The 24914-nt window shown below is 44.8% G+C and overlaps 1 protein-coding gene across 2 annotated transcripts in view; it reads right to left on the bottom strand.

Annotated features, from left to right (window-relative positions):
- Positions 1–24914, bottom strand: part of AADAT (aminoadipate aminotransferase) — a 100404-nt gene that overhangs the window by 21936 nt on the left and 53554 nt on the right. For both annotated transcript variants that reach the window (XM_083170939.1, XM_083170943.1), the window contains exons 5-8: positions 17839–17913; positions 15706–15915; positions 15039–15104; positions 10133–10215 (exon numbers count right to left, since the gene is read on the bottom strand). In XM_083170939.1, coding sequence (XP_083027065.1) covers positions 10133–10215; positions 15039–15104; positions 15706–15915; positions 17839–17913 — 434 coding nt within the window. The remainder of the gene's footprint in view (positions 1–10132; positions 10216–15038; positions 15105–15705; positions 15916–17838; positions 17914–24914) is intronic.

The following is a 24914-nucleotide window of genomic DNA, read 5'->3' as shown; positions in this document are numbered from 1 at the left end:
TGAGGCTGATAGTTTTCATCCTATGCCACTTAAACGTGGTTTGCCTTTATCACAACTTTTAAGGGTAAGACGAATTACTTCAGTTGAGAGTGAAATTTCTACGGCCTTGTCTGAAATGGGTAGTAGGTTCTTAAATAGAGGATATCCTGTTGATGAAATCAATAAAGCCATTACACACTGTACTGAAATGACACAGGATGAAGCATTGATATCTAAAAACAGGAACACTCGAGCCAATAGAATGACCTTTATTAGCACATACTCTATAGCTTCAAGTAAAATCAAAAATGTAATATTGCGCCATTGGCATATCTTGCAGGCTGATGAAATTATGGGTCAATTCTGTACTGAAAGTCCGATGTTTTGTTATAAGAAAAGCAGTAACACTAGAGATGTCATAGCTAAGTCTGATCTAATTCCAGTTAAAACTTCCAAATGGCTTACACCCAAAAATGGAAGTTTTAAATGTTCAAAATGCGTGAATTGTCAATTCTTGTTAACTACCTCTGTTTTCATTGATCCTAGAACCTCTATTGCCTACCCTATACGACATCATTTGACATGTGATAGCCGATATGTGGTGTATGCCATTGTATGCACTTGCAAGCTCATTTATATTGGAAAAACCATTAGGACTCTAAAAGAAAGAATTGCAATGCATCGAACCTCACTGAAAAAAGCTTTTGTATCCATCGATGCCACCACTCCTCCGGTTGCTAAACACTTCAATCTACTTAAACACACTATGAAGGACTTCCGGTTTTTGCCCATTGACCACGTCCCCCCATTGAGAAGAGGGGGCGATCGTGGCAATCTTCTACTCCGCAAGGAGTGTCAATGGATTAATCAATTGAACTGTATTTCCCCTAATGGACTGAATGAGGAGCAGTCATTGCACTGCTTCATTTAATTATGTCTCTTGTTATTTTTGCCTGATATATGCTTTTGTTTTTTCTTCTTATATTGTCTTTATCTTTGAGAGTATTATCATGCTATATATTTCTAAAGTATATTTCTTTGATCGGTGCATTAATGCACATCGACACTAAGCTGGCCTGTTCTCTGATCCCCAGTATTCCGCTAAGATGCTCCCCTTCTTTATATTTTTACATGCCTTTTCAGTTAACAGCGCTTTTCCCCTGACCCTGGTGTGCCCTGGCAGATTGCTGGGATCACCGGTGTTCAAGGTGATGTTAGCGCCATATTGTTTCCCCGTTTCCATGGGAACGGACTCTGTGACGGGGTCTCCGCCGCGTACAGAGCCGCCCATGTTCAGAACAAGCGTCTAAGCGTTGCCGTGGTGACTGACGTAGTGGCCGGCTTCTGCCGGATCCTACGTCATGACACATCCGGCTCATGACGCAGGGTAACACAGCTGATTTGACACGCTGTATTCAGCGTGTTGGTGTGAGCGTGGCTTGCGGCTATGGGGTAAGAGAATGTACAGGCTAGCAGGTGTTGTGGATAATCTATGATTATGTTTGCTATATATGCCCGGTCTTTGCCAGAGGTCACTTATGCTCCTGAGGACGGTGAGAAAGCACCGAAACGGCCGTCGGGCATCAGTGACTCTCTGGTTGGACCACCATGCTGATATTCTGCCACCATTTTTGGTAATATGTATCACTTGAAAGATATGCTGTATTCGCATCATGCCTGGTGTGTCCCTCCTTTGGACTTTTTTCTATATTGAACTTATTAAATATTTTGTTATATTTTCCATGGATGTGCTGGCTTCCTATTTTTTATATATATATATATATATATATATATATATATATTAGCATGTGGAGGAGAAAGCCTAAGGGCCCACACTCATAGTTGAAGTGAAGTGTTGGGTACTTGTTTCCTAGCACGGCCACAATCGCGGCCATCGGGGGTAAATTTTAGTGGCCTGCGACGCGACCGACGCGATGCCCCCGATTTTTCCATTGAAATGCATTGAAAACAGTGAAAAATCGGGTCGGTCGCGTCGTGTGCACCTAAAAATGCTTAAATGGTCCACCCGCGATTTCCCCATAGGGAACAATGTTAAATGCCTCAATTTACCCGCGATGACCACGATTTCCCATAGGAAACAATGTTAAATAGATCAATTTACCCAAATCAGCATAGGGAACAATGGTAAATGGGCCAGAAACCCCCAAAAAACCCACACAGCAGTGGAATGTCCCCCCAAAAGTAGTTGACGCCACCCCGCGATCAACGTGAACCCGAAGCGTGGCGAGCACAGCGAGGCCGCGAGGGGCGGCGGTACGCGTCCTCCGACCTTTTCATGCCCTACTATCCACTAGGGCGTGGAGTGAGAATAGAATAGTGTGGCGAGCACAGCGAGCCACCGTGCCCGAAGCGTGGCGAGCGCAGCGTTCCCCGCGAGGGGAAGCGGATACCTTCACAGGTAAACGCGTCCCTTCGCGGGCTTCCCAGGTGTCCGCGTCGCCATGGACACCTGGGAAGCCCGCGAGGGGACGCGTATAACTGTGAAGGTATCCGCGTCCGCGGTGGCTCGCTGCGCTCGCCACACTATTCTATTCTCACTCCACGCCCTAGTGGATAGTAGGGCATGAAAAGGTCGGAGGACGCGTACCGACGCCCCTCGCGGGCTCGCTGCGCTCGCCACGCTTCGGGTTCACGTTGATGGCGGGGTGGCGTCAACTACTTTTGGGGGGACATTTTTATGTTCAGGGGTGTTTTTGCCCCATTTCCTATTGTTCCCTATGATAATTTGGGGAAATTGATCCATTTAACATTGTTTCCTATGGTAAATCGTGGTCATCGCGGGTAAATTGAGCCATTTAACATTGTTCTCTATGGGAAAATCGCGGGCATCGCGTCTGGCCCATCGCACCCGATTTTTTAGCGGCCGCGATGCCCGCGATGGCCCCAATTTTACCCCCGATGACCGCGATTAAGATCGTTGTGGCCATGCTAGGAAACAAGTACCAAGTGTTGTTTTATTCACACCAATAGAGCATATCCAAAATCGTCATCAAAATAACATCTCCATAGAGACGACAGACAGCAGTCCCCTAGCAGCTGTTTTAACTGGCCTGTGCTGGTTTTCTTATTCTGGCCACACATCAGACCATCTTTTCCCCAATCATTCAACTAGTTGCTTGGATGGAATAAAAATATGGTACTTGATGGGAGGAAATGTAATATTTACTTCAGAAATTTGCTCCCAAAATCTGGAAAAGGAAAAAAACGGTCGCTCGGTACTGCAGTTGAACATGTTTGATTTTAACCAATTTGACTGAATGTTTTTGTCCATTTTACTGGGTTTGTGAGCACATTTCTGATTGTCCTTTGTTCCCATCCAGTACCACATTTTTATTCCAGCCAAGCAACTATTTGGATGGTTGGAGGAAAGTTGGTCTGATGTGTGGCCAGCATTAGTATACACACACATCATTTAAATCCACCCCCACATTTAGATAGATAGATAGATAGATAGGTAGATAAATAAATAGTGGGAAGATAAATAGTGGATGGATGGATGGATAGATAGACAAATTACTCACTGAGATTTATTAAGCTCGGTGAAGTGATAAAGTGTCTGGTTTTTATCACCGGCCAATCAGCTTCTACCTGACATTTTTCAAACCAAGCCTGTAACTTCACAGTTAGGAGCTGATTGGCTGGTGATAAAAACCAGACACTTTATCACTTCACCGAGCTTAATAAATCTGCCCCTCAGTCAGTACTAGTTTGAGGGCTGCCTCTCTCTCTGATCCTCCAGAGATTAGTGCAGTGCATAAGAGTGGGTTCTGATGGGGGCAGCTAGTGGCTCCTGGGAGTACTGCAGTCAGCAGTAACTCTGGAGCCATCTGCTGATGAGCACTCTGTCCTCACTTTGGCTTGCACCTTCCCCCACTTGTGCTCACACACGAGTCACGATATGAGGAGTTGTCATCATCTGTGTGTGAACAGTTCATGCTGCCGGCGCTGCTGCCTGTCACACAGCAGTGCCAGCCAGCAACAGCAGCATCAGCTTTACTGAGGTGTCCTATTACTAACTGGTTATCAGAATGCCAAAATGACAGAACAACATATCAGTAATGTCATTGCCGGTGACTGGAAATACCTGAATGGGGCAACACTTGACCTGCTCCCACCATCCAGTGGTCGCCAGTGTGTACAACACTTGAATTTGCCCCATAGAGGTGAGGAGCTGAGTTAGCCTTTTATTATATATGGTGTTAACTTACAAAGTGCCATGCAGGAGTTCAAATATATAAAGGCCCAACAGGAAAGGTACAAAACAAGTAAAGATGCATGACATTCAAGAAACAAATCCAAGTGTTGTATAAAATAAAGCATAAGATGTAATAAATAAGGTATATACAGAAAAAAAATGATTGTAGAGAACTTTTAGAATACATTATATATGGCTGCACAGGGACATAAGGTGGGAGCAGACAAGTAGACATGGTAAACGCGTTTCACAATTCCAAATTGAAGTGCTGCTACTTTTCATGAGCATAAAAGTCAGAATTGGCCCCTTTCTAAGTAGCGGTGACCTGTCAGCATAAAGTATTCGCATATCTCTTACACAAATCTGTTAGCCGTCCCTGGCTTGCCATATTATACCAATGCTTAGCTTTCCATAGTATTGTATGACCACTGACAACCCACGGTTGTAAAGTCCTGTACACACACCTGTGATACTGCTGATTTTAGCCCTTCTGAGGGATATTGTTCATTGTATTGTTATTGCTAATGACCCCCTCCCATTCGGCCAGGCCCCTGCTCCTCCCCCTCCCCCCACAGTCATTCGTTGCACCCTCCACATCGGCAAGTGTGTATGCAATTACCGATGCTGTCCCTGCTGCTGCCGATATGGGGGGCCGATATAAAGCACACATTACTGCACCATTTTGTCATTACATTACTTTATCTGCATTATCTTTCTGTAGAACATTCTAGAACTCTTTATTCAAAGCCATGTGAAGTTACAAACTCATGCATGTGACTATACTTGAACCCAAATATCTTTCTTTTGTTTAAATTTACATTGCTATTACACTGCTTAACCATAAACTTGGTTTTAGTCCCTTATTGATCCATCCTTCATTTGGTCCAAGCACCTCATTAAACCAGCAGCCTGATTTATCGTTCTTACAGCATTTTACTCCTTACATGAGTTTCTATGGTCCCTTTGATCTATCACATCGCTTCATAGTCATTCATATATTTAAATGAAATATCCCCTCTCACACTGAAAGCAAATTAGCTCTTAAATTTATACGCACATCACTTTCACAGATATTGTTCTAAGTTAGAGTTCTCTAATCGAATCCCCCTTTACTGTACCACAGTACTGCGTTCCAGAGCCCCCTAATCAATTCATTTGTAAATCATTATTTGAGTTCACCCCTTGTCTTCCATTCATGCTTAATTTAGTTCATACATGTTTCAGCCACCATCTAACTGATCATGAACTGGATCACCCAGCTCTTCTTATCTCTCCAATAAATGTAATGCCTTTTCCTGTTTGTTGTGTGCATCTTGTGCTGCGCCTATCTCCATCTGTACTCTGGCTTTACCACTCATCTGTACACATTCGCACCAGACCATCTTTGGTGCAAAAGAGAATTCCATACTTAGGAACAACTCTGCATAGCCTGCATCTACAATTGGTCACTAGTAAACTGTTATGCCTAGGGGGCACTCTGAACTAAAGGCCCAATACATTAACTCGATTTGGAACGATTTCACCTATTCCCGACAGAACAGGCTGAAAAATCAACCCAAATCAGGTCAGTATGATGTCCCCTCAGGTCCAATGCGTGGTTCTTTGCGCATTGGACATCCCTTCCGGCGGAGGGCCGGGCGGGGAACAGGTGTCGCATGCGATCCATCACAAGTATAAAGGACCGGTTGTGATGGATCAAATTTGACCCTGCTGCCCAGAAAGGTTTCCGGACGGCTCGCAGGTGATCGGCTGGGTATATGCTGCTGCGAGAAAGCACAGTAGTGTTTGCCCAGCTTTAATCACTTACCACTTAACCAAAATAATTGAAACAAAAGCTTATCCTTTCTGAGACTTTAGTATTGCTAGTAATACACCTTTTCCACGGACATCTAAATCCCAAGGTATTGCACATGAACATGCATCAAACCAGGATTTTGCTCATAGGAAGAAGGTCCACCTGGGTCCAGTGAGATGGGTATCTAACGCTTTTAGCTAGTGCCATTTAACCGGGCATGGACTTAGTGGAGAAACAAAGATCATCTGAGCCGACACAGTTGACACCATGTGGAGAGCTGCTTTCTCAGAGCAAGGGAATAAAGTTACCCACATGTGCAGTGTAAACGTTGCTGGTCTGGGCATAACCCTGAGCAGCGCTTTGACAGAAAGAAATCTGTCCAGGGTCTGACCCGGTTTGGAATGGTGTTCCAAATCCCAGTTCAGACTCTGGATTTAAGTGGAAAGAGTGTATCAGATTTCTACTCAATCTAGTCCATATTCTTTAATTTAACAGTCACAGCACCACATTTTTTTTGCAAGTGTCTCATGTATCAGTTATTTACCAATCGTTACTCCAGAGGTAGGCATCCTTCAGCACTCCAGTGGCTTTGAAAATGTCAGCATGCCCTAAATGAGTTTTAGTAGGTCCGGACAACAAAACTTTGTAAGGGCATGATAGGATATGTAGTTCCACAGCTGTTGCCTAGCTACAAACCAAACAATGCATCTACATCTTCATAAACATCTAGTGATAAGGACATTATGGAGTTAGATATTGTAGAATATGAAAAAGGAATGGAAACATTTGAAAGGGAAGAAAACACCCACGAATGTTTGCCATCAAGTAAAAATGAAACCTCAAGGGGCGATAAGCAAAAGAAGCCAAACCCCATAGAGCATAAATCTCCCTAAATATATCAGCGACAGATATATCCTAAAAGAAGAAACCAACGACATCATAACAGAAGATATAGGTATGAGAACATGTATTGTAGACCGCAGAGAAGCATTATGCGAGCAAAGAGGACTTGCAGAATTTAAGTGAATTTGAAAGTGACTAGAGGCATCAGAGATCTCCACAAAAGGGACTACACAGAAAGGGAAAAAGGAGAAGAACATTCAGTGGCGTAAGTTCGTTCCAGTTGCCCGGAGGCAAGAAAAATATTGGTGCCCCCCAAATAGCTCAATCAGTAAAGAGTCTGTCTCCAGTAAGACAGGTCCTGGGTTCTACTACTGGGTGTGATATTTACAAATATGAGGTTAGGAGAGGGAGTCAGCCACAGAAGTGATATCGACTGCTTTCAATTAACTGATTCAAACTGGCAGGGGAGGAGAGGTGCCCCCTTGGGAGCAGGAGCATGGCGGCACATGACTCCATTGCCTCCTAGACTTACGCCTCTGAGAACAATATCACCATTGATTGGAAGAAGAGAAGAAGGATATTTACCTTTTTTTTTATGGAGAAAGTCAAATGAACATGGACAAAGGTACTTAAGAATGGAAAAAGAAGGGGTTTATAGAATGAAAGGATTAAAAAAAGTAAGATTAACAAGGTTCCTACTATAAGAGTGATAACTTCTGTGACAGGGCTGTCAGAGCAATGTGTTTCACAACCAGCACACTTTCTGTATTCAGTGCTTCCTGAATATTTTTCTATGGCTTCTGCCAGCACCTCAGCTCCTGCTCCAAATATGCTCATTCTTGGTCCAAGTGCTCCAGATTTTCCCTGATCCATCTCCTACCTCATTCCTTCTGCCAGGCAGCACACACTGGTGTTATTTGTCCTGTGTGCGCAAACTAAGTTGGAGTTCGAATATCTCAGTTATGAGTCTTCATTTAAAGATCTCCCCGCCATCTTCCATGAATTCCTCAGTTAAATCTGTCAAAGTTTCCCAAAGTCTTCCTCAGTTTATTTCTCTCTTTTATTGGATCCAAAGACGCCCATTTGGATAAGCAGCATTTATTTACATTTCTTCTTAACCCTTATATTTTCCATACTCATATATTTCCTGTTTGTTTTATGTAAAGAAATTTCATTAAACCTGCTTGATTGGATGAAATCAGAAGTTCTTCGAGTCCGTGGTGGTCTCCAAGTCCTCTTCAAATCTATCCATTCCTCAGAATTTGACACCAAACATTCATTGGTCTGGAGAAATTCATAAGAAAATGGACAGTTAAATGTATTTTTTTGTGTACAAAGATTCCCAAATTGCAATGTATTGATAAAAAAACAAAAAAACCTCTGAAACATCTAATAGAAAGTCTGGTAGATAGCTTCTAGAGCTCTGTTCAGGAAGAAATGGAGAAGTTGGGAAAAAACAAACCCAACAAGCACAATTTAATGAGAAAAGAACAGGATGTGTTAAAAGAACTAGAAGGAAAACAGAATAATAAAAATATGAAAAAATATATCAGATAAAAGATGGACAAATATATATGAAGTTAAAATCAGACCCCACAACTAAAATTAAGATTAATATGAATAAATTGTTACAACATTTCATAGAGAAAGGAACAAAGTACACAACAGGAATTTGACTTTCTAAATATGACAAATCCGGTGATACCAACTATTTACACACTCCCAAAAGATGCAAAAAATAATAAAAAAAATACAGCTGGATAGACCTTTAGCATCGGTTGTAGGGAGCTTAATGGCAAACATGTCTACATATATTGACTTACAACTATAACCACTAGTTGTGAAGACTAGATCACACCAGAAAGATACCACAGACACATTGAAAAAGATCAAGAACATACGGGTTGATCCTATTCCGTGCAGATGATTTGCTAGTGCGAATCATCACGACATCGGGTGCACTTTATGGTGGGCTGACGTGTCAGGTCTCGAATATCCCTTATGACAAAGATCTAAGAGCAGTCAAGATATTTTTTTTAGAAATTGACTACACAGAAGACAAGGAGTTCATTTTACAAGGTACAGAAAACCCCAAAAATATCATAATTATTTTTTCTTCGATGGCCACAACTACAATCAATTGATCGGCACTGCAATGGGCTCTAAATTCACCCCAAGCTAAGTAAACCTATGTATTGCCCAGTGGGAAGAGGTAGAGGATACACTATTCATCTGGAAGGGCACCAAGGAGGAGTTTGATGTTTTCTGCAATGCACTAAATAACAATGATTGAGACATCCGGTTAAACTATAAAATCAGCAAAAAAGAAATAAATTTTCTAGATCTGACATTATACACAGAAGAGGTAAACTGCAAACAAAAAAAATATAACAAACCTATGAGAATAATTAGATATCCAGTACAAGTGAGCATCCTAAAAACTGGTTAAAAAAAGTGTGCCCAAAAGGATAGATAGATGAATACAGTTAGCTGCATAGATTAACTAAATTGAATGGTCCATGATAAAAGGCACCTTCCAGGGACCCAATTAATTCCACTTTTAGTGTGGAACTGATGAGCTAGCACATTAACCCAGGGTTACTGAATGGGAAAAAGCTATTTAATTCAATAGCCCCCCCCCCCCCCCTGTTACCACATAGTTTTCCCTGCATGGAGAACCATATAGCTCATTGGATTACCTCCATAATGACTGACATCCTAAACTCCATGCACAGATGTGTCCTCAAACACAATAGCTGCAGTCATGCCAAACATCTCTTCTTAGTAAGACATGTCTAGTGCAACTTTGTTCACACCGTATGTTTTGCCAGAATAAGCAGCTTAAATGCAAACTGATATGAAAAAAAAATACTAGGACTGCACTAATTAATTTGATGTGCGATACTTATTTATCAGGTGTTTGACAGAGACTGTAGCTTTATAGAAAATGCTCTAATACAGCAGCCGTGGCTTTTTTCCTGGCCAAGTATATTGTGTTTCATATACAGAGTCACACATGGGACATTTTTCAGTGCAGTCTCGTGATGCAGTTCTGTGCATCACGATTAAGACCCACATTCAGGCGAAAGGGATGTGAAAAAGATACTACACCACTCATCTCAGCTCAGTCGTACCAGACACCACCTGCTGCATGGCGTACTGAGGCTAGGTGTATGAGGACACATCTCTATATTAAAAAATAAATAAAAAAATCACACATCAACCGTTCAAAATAGCATCAGAATATCTCATACGTTAGAAAATACCACAAAGCCCCAAAAATTTAAAATTCAACTTACCCTGAAGAGAGAATCTTTGACATGGAGTCAGCTCTAATAACCCGGCCATCAACATCCATTGATAGAAAAGAAGGAGCCAGAGGCTACGAAAGTGGAAAAAGGGAAAACTGTTTAAAATAAAAAGAGAAAAATGAAAACAAAAAAGTTTTTACGATCTATGAGAATCTTATACGTGCCAGTAACTCAGGCACCTGTAGGCTATGTCACTGAGCATTACTGCGATCAGTTGATGAAGGACTACTAACATTACCCAAAATTTCCCTGAATTCATCTGGAGGTGGAGCTTTCAGTGGAACTCACTTCCCCGCACAGTTAGAAAAGCTTCCACTTTGTAAACATTAAAAAATAGACTCAAGACTTTCCTGTTCACCCAAGCATTTAACTAATGTCCCTTGTTAAGTTTGTTTTGTATTTTGTGCTGTAAAAGGCTAATGCCAGCACTTTGAGTCCTATTAGGAGAAAAGTGCTATATAAATAACATTATTATTATTATTACTACTTCATTCTACTAATACATATGCTATTGCTATATAAGTAAATGTCAATAGCTGGAAATGTGCTATATTACAGTGACACTATTTTTTTTAGACAATGTGTTATTGGTTTAGTAAAACTTGCATGAATGTCTGTTATTGCTTAGCACACACTGTCGGAAATATCAGCACACATTGAATACCCCCCAAATTAGTTTGGACTAGTTGAGCCTGCATACTGCACACTCCGAGTGTCAAGTGTCTGGTGTTTCCTTTATTTCTCCTCTCCCTGATGTCCCATTGAAATAATACATACTGCATCTTAGTTTCTTTCTACAGTAGGTCACTAAACTATACAATAGTGAAAACCTAATCTAATTTTATCCAGTAATTTTTCCATGATATCAGAACGAATAGAAAGACAAAGAAAATGTTTATGTACAGACACAACCCTTAGTTTTATTATATATATAGATTAAGGGCCAGATGTACTAAGCTTGAAAAGTGATAACATGGAGAGTGATAAACCACCAGCCAATCAGCTCCTACCTGTCATGTCACAGGCTGCATTTGAAAAATGACAGGTAGTAGCTGATTGGTTGGTGGTTTATCACTCTCCATTATATCACTTTTCAAGGATTACTACATCTCGCCCCATACCTTTGAATTAAATCACTTGGAACATTCATGTATTATCAGTATTATGAGCAAATCATAATTATTACATTATTAACCCCTTCCCGACATTTGACGTACATGTACGTCATGGTCGGGAAGTACTTCCCGACATTTGACGTACATGTACGTCATGACTTCTAACTGTCACTGCGTCTAGAGACGCAGTGACAGTTAGGTGATGTCTGCTGTCCCTGAAAGCAGACATCCCCCCTCGCCGCCCAGGGGGGGCAGTGGTGCCCCCCCCGGTCGGCGATCGCTGTGATTGGCTGTTCAAATCTGAACAGCCATTCACAGCGTTTCCTGTGTTACCGGCGGCTAAGCCGCTCGGTAACACAGGGATCGGTGGTGATCGGTGCTGTCAAGTACAGCACCGATCACCACCGATGTGCAGCCCCCCCTCGAACCCGCCGGGCACTCACCCGGCAGCAGCAGCAGCTCCCCCGGCTCCCCCGGAGCGTCTGGAGCGCACGCAGCGCTGCCCTCCTCCCCCCTCCCCCCCGCAGCAGCAGCAGCATCAAGCTGCAGAAAAAGTTAAAAATGAAATATATGCACTGAAAAAATATATTTATATATATATATATATATATATATATATATATATATATACACACACATATATATATATATATATATATGTGTGTGTATATATATATATATATATATATATATATATACACACATATATATATATATGTGTGTGTGTGTGTGTGTATATACCGCACCGATTACCACCGATCGCCAGCCCCCCCCCCCTCCCACCCGGCAGCCCCCCTCCCTCCCACCCACCCGGCTGCCGCAGCGCCAGCACCCCTCCCACCCCCCCGCCAGCCGCAGCGCCAGCCCCCCTCCCAAAGCTGGTGACTAAAATGGGGTCACTTGTGGGGGGGTTCCACTGTATTGGTGCTTCGGGGGTCTTGCTAATGCGACATAGCACCCACCATTCATTCCACCACCAAAAATCACTCCTTCCCTTCTGAGTCCTGCCATGCACCCAACTGGTATTTTTTGGTCACACGTGAGGCAATGTAATTTTTTTACAGAAAAATGCAGTTCTGGCTCAAAATTTTTTATTTTCACAAGGAATGAAGGAGACAAAGCACCCCAAAATCTGTGCCCCAATTTCTCCCGAGTACGGCAATGCCTCATGTGTGACCAAAAAATACCAGTTGGGTGCATGGCAGGACTCAGAAGGGAAGGAGTGATTTTTGGATTTTGCAGCACAGATTCTGGTTGAATGACCCCCGAAACACCCATACAGTGGAACCCCCCCACAAGTGACCCCATTTTGCAAACTACACCCTTCAGGGAATTCATCAAGGGGTATAGTGTACATTTCAAACCCCCCGGGGTTTCACCAATTTTGATACAACTGAGCTGTGAAAATGAAAAATTAATTTTTTTCATTTTCACTGCCCAGTTGTACCACAATTGGTGAAACCCCTGGGGGTTTGAAATGTACACTATACCCCTAGATGAATTCCCTGAAGGGTGTAGTTTGCAAAATGGGGTCACTTGTGGGGGGGTACCTAACTTTTAGCATCTTATGGTGCCTAGAAACCTACATTGTGCCTAAAAAATAATCTCATAAAAAGGAGGCTCCAAAATCAAGTAGGTGCTCCTTCTATTATGAAGCCTGTGGTTTGGTCACCGTGCACACTAGGGCCACATATAGGATATTTATGAAAACCAAAGAATTGGGGGAATCAATTTTTAGTCACATTTCTCTAGTAAATTCTACTGTGTTCCTTAGAAAAATGTATTAAAATTGCAAATCTGCAAAAAAAATGAAATTTTGAAATTTCACCTACACTTTCTTTTAATTCCTGTGAAACACCTAAAGGGTTAACAAACTTCCAAAATGCTGTTTTGAATACTGTGAGGGGTGCAGTTTTTGAAATGGCATCATTTATGCGGGTGTCTCACATACAAGTCACTCAAAGTCACATCATAACTGACCTGGTCCCTAAAAAAATCAGAGTTTGAAATTTTCTTGAAAATTTGAGAATTTGCTATTCATATTTGAAGCCTCCTAGTGTCCAAAAAAATGAAAAGGAGGTTGAAATAATGATTGCAACATAAAGTAGACATATGGTCTTTGTTAGTTATTAACTATTTTGAGTGGTATGTTTATTTGTCTCACAAGCAGAAAATGTGACATTTTGCAAATTGCAAAATTTTCCATTTTTTCACGACATTTTGGTATTTTTCACAAAAAAACACAGACTGTATCGACCCAAATTTACCACTAACTTGAAGTACAATGTGTCACGAGAAAACAATCTCAAAATCACTGGGATAAGTAAAAGCAAAAAAAAGTTATCCCCACTTAAGTGAAACATGTCAGATTTGAAAAAAATGGCTCTGTCAGGAACGCAAAAACTGGCTCTGTCAGGAAGGGGTTAAATATTAACTATGCAAATATAATACATGTTCATAACTGTGAATGTATCTTTATGTATAGCGATACATTTGGCAATACGTTTTAGGTGGTCTGCAATGTGTTTATGGTAAATGGTTTCTCTAAAATATCACACAGGCATAGGAGTGTGCACATTGAGTGTCAGGGGTGCATAGGCACCCCCTAATGCCGTGCCCACCCTTATGAACACCTCCCTGCCGCTAGCAATACCAGCAATACTTTTTACCAAAGACCATTAAAAGAAGCACTCATCAATCAATTATGTGTATTTGCATTGTTAATAGTAATAGGCCATCGTCATATCACTACATACCTGTGTCATTCATGCATGTGCTGTTACGCAGAGTAATTAACAGAAAAGTGAAATAGGCAGGAGATTATGGTGTGGCTGAGAGACGTTTTATATTGTAATGAGTGCCAATAGATGATGGTAGACACGCCTGATTGGTGGTGTTAGACATGCCCAATAGGTGGTGCTAGACACACCCCTTTGACGGTGCACGGCTATGCACGCAGGGATTAATATCAAGGAACCTTTTCAGAAATGATGTGCCATAAGTCCCAGGAAAAGATCTGCCTATAGTAAATCCAGACGAGTACTTCTCTTACTTGTGGTGCACTTGTTATGAGTTTAAAAATGTTGTCATCCTTATTTATTAACATTTACTTATATAACGCAAGCATATTCCACTGTGCGCTAGGCCCCATACACAGGTCCGATTTGGCCTGTTTTCAGCCGATTCTAACGGAGTGAGCCAACAGATCGAATGAAAACTGGCCAAATAAGATGTGTTTTGACATACAAACCGATGTGTGGCCCTGTGCACATCGGATCAGATCCATAAACCCTGTGTGCTGCACATATGATCTTCGGATTCGGCTCCCTCCTGGCGGCAGGGAACAGGGCCACATGCGATACATTGCATTTGAAAACACTGCATGAGGTATATTGCATGCAATCCTGCTGCCCAAGAAGCTTCTGGGAGGCTCAAACGGGTGCTGATGCGCTGTATCGCATGCGATACAGCGCAGCAGTGCATGGCCACCTTCACTGGGGAACTACTTTGATCCCATCATTGCCTTAGCAGCGAAATGCACTTTGGGGGTTTGGCTTTCCTCCCATGCTCAAAAGACAAATCATTAGGTTTATATTGTTTCTGGTGAAATAAACCCAGTGTGTGTGTCCATGTGATCAGGAATATAAGGGCAGGGACTAAGGATGATTCTCTGTACAGAGCTGTATAGGCATTATATAAATAACTTTATAATATTAGAATAACCATTTGACAGAAGTGTTGTATCGGTAGTAGCATAACTGTATTATATATAGGTCTACCTTATTGAACTGAAGAAAGTAATAGGGGTCATCCTCCACAATAATTAAATCGTATTCTTGTGCGAGCTGTAAAGAGAGATAATGCAGGTCTGATAAACACTTTGCAGTATATGCCTAGCCTGCTACCTCTCAAGAAAATGTCATCTATTTTTGCTTCTAACCATTTTTTTCTAATACCTTGAACTCTATGACGAATACTTAGAAGCGCAGGAGACAGACAATCTAAGGAAACTCTTACATGACGGCTATTTCTATCCAGATCAGCTTAAGCTGGCCTGCTGCAGATCAGTGGGATCATCAACTAATCCCTGTGATGGTCTGTAAATGTGCACGTGAATATCAATGATGAAATGGTTCACTGGACAGTAAGTTCTAACAAAAAGGGCAACGACAAGCTCTCTATGGAGATTCACAAAATTATATATAAACTAGATATTATTTAAAAAAAAAAAATTCTATATTAAATCAGACGCTTATCTGTGTATCCAGCGTAGGACTGATTCATCCCTTTTCCATCACACTTCACTTAATTGTAATCAAGAATACAGAAATGACAAGAGTCTTCCCCCTACAGAATGGGCTCTCAGTAACGGAACATATTCTACTGCTGTCCGGTGCTTCTCATTAACCCATCGGTAGTGTTTGTGTCCTCTCCATCGCACTGTACCTGGTAGATTTCCCTTTTACGATCAGTGGTAAGTGAGGCTCCAGTGGGATTGCAACCATTAGGAACGGTGTAAAGGATTTTTGGGGAGTTCTTTTCAGGTCTCTTTGTATTCTCTGGCTGCCATCCAGAAAGAACCTCTCTAAGAGCCTGTGGGATAATACCGTGCTGGTCGGTGGGAACACCAATGAGGCCGCACCCCAGAGGTTTCACCTGCAAATGAAATCTAAATCAGTTTAACATTCTCATGTTATTAAAGTTTTTCCTCAAATCACCCAGGACTGCGGCAATCCATAATCCTCATACACTAGTGTGTTTTTGGTCCACTTCACCCGATTCACACAGATGGGGCCGATGAATCGGGTGAAATCAGCCAAAATTGCATGTGTTCGACATCCCATTCCATCTGATGCGTGGCCCCATGCGCATTGTATCAGATCAGGAGATTGAACCTGCTGCACATAGGGCCTGATTCAGACCTGCTTGCTAAGCAGCGTATATCGGCTGCCTAACGAGCAGGTAAACGCTGCACCGCCGAACGCATGTGAATGAATGTGTACGCTTACACACCCACTCGCATGCGGATGTACAGAGGAGAAATCATCTAGCCTTCGCTCTGAAAAGTAAGTCTAGACTTTACTTTTCAGGTGTCCACTATCCACCAAAACGGGAATGGGCACTGACGTCATAGGATGACAGCTGCCCGCCCAAAGCAGGCATCGACACACCTGTTTTCACAGGGGTACACCCAGTGTATCTATAGGCATGCCTATAAAATGTTGGGCAGTCCACTACGTCCGTCCTCTGGTTTCCAATCCACGAGGGAATGCCCCGGCGAGTGTGAAACTCGCCAATGGTGTTCGCTCCCATATTCGCGCATGAGCAAACCCCAAAAATTGGCCAGGAGAGCGAGTCTGATTCGGCATCCAAAGGTTATATCAGCTTTTGAGGCCGTCAGGTGCACATCGCGGGTGCTTTTTAGCACCTGCCATTTATCGTATCCGATTTCCCTTGAACTCCCTGTGAGTCCTTTTACATGCGATAAGTCTCATGTGAAATGTCTCACGTAAATAATGGCACATCAAGTGCCAAATCAGATGTAAAGGAAACTTGTCTGAGGAACGGTGTATGGGGACCTTTAGATTTGTTAAGTGCAATTCCATTTAAGGCATAAGAGGCTGGATAGAGACAATAAAGGCCCCCCATACATAAGTCTGACTTGTCCTAGGGACAAGTCGGACTTGATTTCCCCTGCAGCTCCCCGGGAGGGGAACACACAATTAGGCATTCGCATGGATTTATCATATGCAGTCCCCGGGGAGCTGCAGGGGGAGAACCGAGTGGGGATGCTGGGAGCTGCAGGGAACAGCCGGGCAGGGTGAGCTGACAAATAGTCAGCAGGTGGGGGACGCTGGTGAGCCAGGCATGGGGATAGGCTGGCAGGGGCAGCGGACACATAGGCAGCGGACACATAGGCAGCGGGAGGGGGGACGCCAGTGAACCGGCGAGGGGAACAGCTCACGTGCTGGGCAAGAGCACCAGGCAGCCGCAGCTGCAAGGAAGAAAAACCCAATACAAACGAATGGGGAGGCAGTGATTGGCTGAGAGCTCTCTCAGCCAATCAGCAATTGGCTAAGAGAGCTCTCAGCCAATCACTGGCTCCCCATTCACCGGCGTCCCCCCGCCCACTGCCTATGTGTCTGCTGTCCCTGCCAGCCTCTCCCCATGCCCAGCTCAACGGCGTCCCTCGCCTGCTGACTATTTGTCAGCTCACCTTGCCCCGCTGTTCCCTGCAGCTCCCCGGCATCCCCCGCCCGCTGACCCTGCCCGGAGACTGCACATAAGATTTAGGAAATCTTATGTGCAGCCGGAGCGACTGCCCGACTCCCATCCGATGCGCACGGGACGGACAGGGTGTCAAAACATGCGATTTGGGACGATTTCATGGCCCAATTCATTTGAATCGGATGAAATCGAGCCCAAATCGCATAATGTATGGGGGCCTTTAGTCTCAAAGGGGTAGTTTATACTTCTTATTTAGTGTACAGATGGGATAAAATAAAATAATATTTGGACAAAGTTGGTCATTCTCACAAAAAACAGTTATAAATACCTTTATTTTTCACATATACTCACAATTGCTAGAGTCCCAGAATAGGTTGGTGCGTCCAACAAAACATTGTCTTCTGGATTTACAAGCATCTCAAATACCTGAAATAGCATGCAATGTTACCATACTAAAATTTTTCATACTATAGCAATTGTATTGTTAACCAGCCACTAAAATTAGGACTAATATTTTAGTAACATAGTAATTAAGGTTGAAAAAAAGATTTTAGTCCATTGAGTTCAACCTATCTGACTTGTAACTACTGACTTCAGTAAGTAATATCTATAGAAATCCCTTAGTGGCCAAAAATGTATCCAGTCTTGATTAAATTCATTAACAGTAGTTGATATAAACACCCCTACCGGCAATAAGTTCCAGAATTTTACTGCTCAAATGGTGAAGAATCCCCTTCTTAATTAATTATGGAATTTCTTTTCATCGAGCCTCAGTGTATGTCCTAAGTATAGGCCTGTTAGTGAACAAATCATCTCCCAGTTCCATGTGATTCCCAATTACTGAATCTGAACATGCTAAGCATATCACCTCTCAACCTCCATTTCTCCAGTGAAAACATATTCAGCCTGGTTAACTTATCTTTGTATTCTAGTGATTGGAGACCTTTTACTAGCTTAGTCACCCTTCTCTGTACCTCTGTACAATTAATGTATATCATTTTTAAAGGTGAAGTGCCCAGAACCACTGGCGTAACTAAGCTACCGCAGCCCCCGCCATGGCGGGGAGGCGCAGAGTAACTATGGGCGCCTGGGGGGCTGCGGTGCTATAGTTACCCGCTGCGCTGCTGCCCGGCCGCATCTGCGGTCACTGCCCGTCACTCGCTCCCGGCGCCGGCTCCTGCTGATAATGAAAAGTGACACTTAGAAAATGGCTGCCCCCGTATTGCAGACAGTTTTGGCAGCCATTTTCTAAGAGTCACTTTTCATTATCAGCAGGAGCCGGCGCCGGGAGCGAGTGACGGGACAGTGACGCAGATGCGGTCGGGCAGCAGCGCAGCGGATAACTATAGGGATTCGGGACTATCTCTAGCAGGAAGGTGGGACTGGGAGGAGGCGTGCGGGCACCGCGATCTGCTGCCGCCGCCGCACCGGGCACAGTGAGCGTCTCCCCTGGAGGACATGCCGACACAGAGGGACAGCACCATGTCCCAGCTGGTAGATCACTCCCACCAGGTCCGAGTCAAGGCATACTTCAAAGGGTGAGTAGCTGCACTCGGCAATCCCATCTCTGCCCCACTTCCTGAGTGGGCTTAGCGTATTATTAACAGTTTTAATATTACAGTATGGGGGGGGGGGGGGGGCGCCGAAAAAATTTGGCGGGGGGGCGCAAAATTTATAGTTACGCCACTGCCCAGAACTGAATAAAGTGAGAGGGAAGCTTGCTTACTAAAGTGAAGCTTGATTACTTAAGTGACTTGTGAGTTGGAAACTGAAGCAGGTGAGTTATCTTGCATTCTGTCTGTCTTGTATTCTTTATCTGTCTTTCTATATAGAGACTGTAATTTTGAGGGAGACATCTGAGTGTGATTTTGGTTGTGCCTGTATCTGTATAGTGTATTGTTACTAGGTGTGAACAGATACTAGGAGGAGGAGCTAAATCTAGGTGTCAAGGTGTCATGAACCCCGGTTCCCGCACTGCTCGCATGCGCCCCTTACCGGCACGCAGGGGTAGTGTCCTCCGTAGGTCAGCTGCCGGCACAGTCGGCAATCCCTGGCGTGATGTCTTTTGCTTCCAAGTCACCCCTGCGTCACTGTAAGCTCCAGGTGTATTCCCTGATCAAGTTGCGGGTCACATGATCCAGGTAAAACTCCATCTACTTCCTGGTCTGTGTGCTGCTGCTGCGGCTAATTCCATCACCTGCGTCTGATTCCCTAATCACCTGGAGGGATAAATACCCAGCTCACAGTCTCCTCCTTGTCTTGAACAACTCGTCAGTTTACCTGTGAGTTCTCCAGCGTTAAGCTCCTGTCAAGACTCCCCACGTGCTCCAGAGGTCCGGTTTTCCTGAGTCCGCTGTCACCTGTGTTACTCTCAGCGTCCTGGTCATTCTACTCCTGCCAGAAGTCTCCACGTGTTTCCATCTGCCGTGTGATCCTGTCTTCTCGTGCAGCCCAGGTTACTTGCTCAGTGTCCGGTTATCCGTGGGTTCCGTGCCCGTCTCCTCTCGGCTCTCAGGCCGCTCCAGTGATCCCCAGTATCGGCTCCCTAGCCGCCCCAGTGATTCCAGCGATCCCCAGTGATCTCAAGTACCGGCTCCTTAGCCGCTCCAGCGATCCCCAGTGATCTCAAGTACCGGCTCCTTAGCCGCTCCAGCGATCCCCAGTGATCTCAAATACCGGCTCCCTAGCCGCTCCAGCGATCCCCAGTGATCTCAAGTATCGGCTCCCTAGCCGCCCCGGTATTCTCATTGTCTCCAGTGTCCCCCTGTGTTACCTTCACGTCACCCCCGGCTTCCAGGCCGCATCCCACTACTCTCAAGTACCCTCCGTGTTGCTGTATAGCATTCAGTGCCATCGATCACCATCGATGGTTTTCGTACCCCATTAAAGACTCTTGTTATCCGAACACTGCCAAAGTCACAGGGGAACCTGGGCAGAGGGCCGCGACCTGGTCGGCAGTTGCAGCTAAGTCCATATCCCCTTGCGGGGGTCCCTGGTGAATACCACTGTCGGCTTAGACCCCGCGCCTCTACCTTAGGTCTCAGCCAATCCTCTGTGTCCCCGGCAGTTCAGCTCTCTCCTGTCTCCGTGCATGAGCTCCAGCTATCTCAAGCCTCCTCGCTTCCAGTTCCCTGCGCCCTCCACTGGCGCACCCAGGTCAGTGCCGGGAACACAGACAGTCCAGGCCGTGACAGATTGTTCAAGACCGATGGACTCGGCACGCGACCATAGTGTGGGGCCAGCGGCGCTTCAAGATGTCACCTCGCGTATAGAGACGCAAGAAGCGACGCAGCAGCAGGTGATTACATACCTCCAGGATGTGTCTACTCGTCTGGATTCTCTCCAGCAGTCCCTCCGGCCACCTCCGCCACCAGTATCTAATCAGCCTGTCACTCATGCTTCTACATATTTCCCTCGTCTTCAGCTGCCTACTCCTAATAAATATGATGGCAATCCCAAGGCCTGTAGAGGCTTTCTAAACCAATGTGACATTCACTTTGAACTTTTACCACAGAACTTTCCGACTGCCAGAACCAAGATAGCATATATTGTCTCCTTGCTGTCAGGTTCTGCCCTAGATTGGATATCACCCCTCTGGGAAAGATCTGATCCAATTCTCACCGATTATGAGAGATTCGTCTCTACCTTCCGACGGATATTCGATGAGCCAGGAAGGCCTGTGTCAGCCTCTACAGAAATTCTCCGTATCAAACAGGGCTCTCGTTCCATGGGTCAATTCGTGGTTCAGTTTCAGACCCTTGCCTCCGAGCTCAAATGGAACAATGAGGCGCTAACAGCCGCCTTCTGGTTGGGCGTCTCAGAGCGCATCAAAGACGAACTTGCCACCCGAGATCTCCCCGAGCAGCTGGAAGATTTAATCTCCTTGTGTGTCAAAATAGACCTGCGCCTAAGAGAGCGAGGTTTAGAAAAATTAAAGAAAGTAGTTCCCCGAGTCCCGCCTCCGTCTCAGCACCGTCCTGCGACAACCTCCACAGAAGAACCTATGCAAATAGGTAGATCTAGGTTATCTACAGATGAACGGTCCAGGAGACAAAGAGAAAAATTATGTATCTACTGTGCCGCCCCCGGTCACTTCATCGGGTCCTGTCCCGAGCGTCCGGGAAACGCCAAGTCCTAACCTGCAGTGGGGGAGTCAGGTTAGGTTGTCTCAGTAAAGCTCCTCCCACCAATGACTTAATTCTACCTGTTGCCCTTGTGTCCCCTGTGGGTACCCTGAAAGTCTCAGCCCTGGCAGACTCCGGGGCTGCAGGGAACTTTATCTCAGCCGAGCTGGTAAAGAAGTGCAAAATCCCAATCCTGCCTCTTCCCCAGCCTCACTACCTCACAGCGGTGGATGGAAGCAGGATCCGCGGAAGTGACATTGTGTATCGGACAGTCCCTGTCTCATTCCACGTAGGGGTACTTCATCAAGAATGTATGGACTTCCTGGTCATTCCTAAATCTTCTTATGATCTTGTGTTAGGATTACCATGGCTACAACTCCACAACCCCCGTATCGATTGGAGATCTCTCCAAATTGTGGAATGGAGCGATTATTGCCAGAAACATTGCTTGACTGAAGTAACTCCAGTCCGATCTTCCACAGTCAAAAGCCTTCCAGGTCTTCCATCAGCATATTATTCTTTCAGTGATGTCTTCAGTGAACAAGCCGCTGATGTTCTGCCTCCACACCGCCGATGGGATTGTCCCATCGATCTCCTCCCTGGGAAGTCCCCTCCTAAGGGGCGTACCTACCCCCTGTCAATCCCTGAGACCAAAGCGATGTCTGAATACATTCAAGAAAATCTCCAGAAAGGGTTCATCCGACCCTCTACCTCCCCTGCTGGTGCAGGATTCTTTTTCGTGAAAAAAAAAGATGGAGGGTTACGCCCATGCATAGATTATAGAGGCCTCAATGAGATAACCATCAAGAACAGTTATCCTCTTCCCTTGATCACTGAACTATTTGATCGTATCAAAGGGGCAAAAAATTTTACCAAGCTTGACCTCCGAGGGGCGTATAACCTAATCAGAATTCGCCAAGGCGACGAATGGAAGACTGCCTTCAACACTAGAGATGGGCATTACGAGTATCTAGTGATGCCCTTCGGTCTCAGTAATGCACCTGCCGTCTTTCAAGAATTCGTCAATGAAATTTTTAGAGATGTCCTATACAAATATCTTGTTGTATATCTCGATGATATTTTGATTTTTTCTTCAGATCTCCAGTCTCATCGGTCTCAAGTCAAAGAAGTGCTGTCCCGTTTACGTGCTAATAAATTGTACGGTAAACTCTCCAAGTGCACATTCGAAGTTCCCCAGATACCCTTCCTAGGGTATATCGTATCCGGCTCAGAGTTGCGAATGGATCCCGCAAAACTTGAAGCCATCGATAGTTGGTCCCAACCAACCACTCTCAAAGCAGTCCAGCGTTTTATTGGCTTTGCCAACTACTACAGAAAATTTGTCAAAGGATTCTCCACCCTCATCGCCCCCATCACAGCCCTCACCCAAAAAGGTGCCAATCCAGCTGTCTGGTCCGAAGAAGCCTTGTCCGCATTCCACCTGCTAAAACAAGCCTTCATTTCTGCCCCCATTCTCCGGCAGCCAGATACAGACAAACCTTTCCTCTTGGAAGTCGACGCCTCTAATGTGGGTGTTGGGGCTGTGCTCTCTCAAGTCACAGACTATGGCAAACAGCACCCCTGTGGGTTTTTCTCCCGGAAATTCCTCCCTGCCGAGAAAAACTATTCCATTGGCGATCAGGAGTTGTTGGCAATTAAACTTGCACTGGAAGAATGGCGATATCTGTTAGAAGGGGCCAAGTTTCCCGTGTCCATCTTCACAGATCACAAGAACTTACTGTACGTCCAGACCGCCCAGTGTCTTAATTCCCGCCAAGCTCGCTGGTCCTTATTCTTCTCACGATTTAGTTTTAAAATTTTCTATCGTCCTGGGTCCCAGAATGTAAAAGCCGATGCACTGTCCCGCTCTATGGAAGATGACACAGTGCTACAAGAACAACATCCCATCATCAGTCCTACGGCTTTTGCGGCCACCCATGTGTCACCTGTGCCACCTCGAGGAAAGATGCTAGTTTTACCTGAGCTCCAGCCCAAAATCTTGTCTTGGGCTCACGCCTCGCCCTTCTCCGATCACCCAGGTGTTCACAAAACCCTGGAAATTCTTCGCCGGTCATATTGGTGGCCTCACATGAAAAAGGATGTCCAGGATTTCGTGGCCTCATGTCCTATCTGTGCCCAACATAAAGTCCGTCGTCAGTCCCCTGCAGGTACTCTCCTTCCATTGCCCATTCCCACGCGTCCCTGGACGCACATTTCCATGGACTTTATTTCTGAACTCCCAAAGTCTCAAGAATGTAATACCATCTGGGTGGTGGTAGACCGGTTCTCCAAAATGGCACATTTCATTCCATTGACTGGCCTGCCCTCTGCTCCCAAGCTCGCCCAGATCTTCATCCAACACATCTTTCGAACTCATGGACTTCCCACAGATATTGTCTCCGATCGTGGAGTGCAATTTGTAGCCCGCTTTTGGAGAGCTCTCTGTTCTGCCCTGAAAGTGAAATTGAACTTTTCCACAGCGTACCATCCGCAGTCTAATGGGCAAACAGAGAGAGTTAACCAAGACCTAGAAGCATTTCTGCGCCTGTATGTGTCCTCGTCACAAGACAATTGGGTCAACTGGCTGCCTTGGGCTGAATTTGCCCACAACTTCAGATACCACACAGCTACTGGCTACTCTCCTTTCTACGTAGTCTACGGTCATCACCCTCGACCACCGATCTTTGAGCCCTTACCAGTTTTGGAAGTGCCTGCCGCATCTTCCACCCTCAAACATTTTTCGCAAGTTTGGAAAAATGTACATGTTTCTCTCAAGAAAGCCTCAAAGAGATACAAGTTCTTTGCTGACCGTAAAAGAAGAGCAGTTCCTCAGTTAAAGCCTGGCGACAAGGTATGGCTTTCCACTCGAAATCTCCGCCTCCGAGTCCCGTCCATGAAGTTCGCCCCCCGATTCATTGGGCCAGTCCCTGTGATCCAAAGGATCAATCCCGTAGCGTATAAGCTGAAGCTACCACCATACCTGAAGATCCCAAATTCCTTCCACATATCCTTACTGCGACCTCTTGTTCTCAACCGGTTCCAAAGTACTACTCCTGAGCTCCCCAGAGTTTATACCCATCGAGGGGTTGAATTCGAGGTCGATAAGGTGGTGGATTCTCGCAAAAGATATGGAAATATCCAATACCTCATCGATTGGAAGGGCTATGGCCCGGAAGAAAGAAGCTGGATCAATGCTGCAGATGTGCATGCTCCCCGTTTGATTGCAGCTTTTCATAAAGACAATCCAAGTAAGCCCAAAGGGTGTTCGGTGCCCACCCTTAAAGGGGGGGGTACTGTCATGAA

This window comes from Crinia signifera, chromosome 1, assembly GCF_055691185.1.
Source record: "Crinia signifera chromosome 1, ASM5569118v1, whole genome shotgun sequence".
Classification (NCBI taxonomy): Eukaryota; Metazoa; Chordata; class Amphibia; order Anura; family Myobatrachidae; genus Crinia; species Crinia signifera.
Note: the sequence above shows the minus strand (reverse complement) of the source record. Positions and strands in the feature narration are given on the sequence as shown.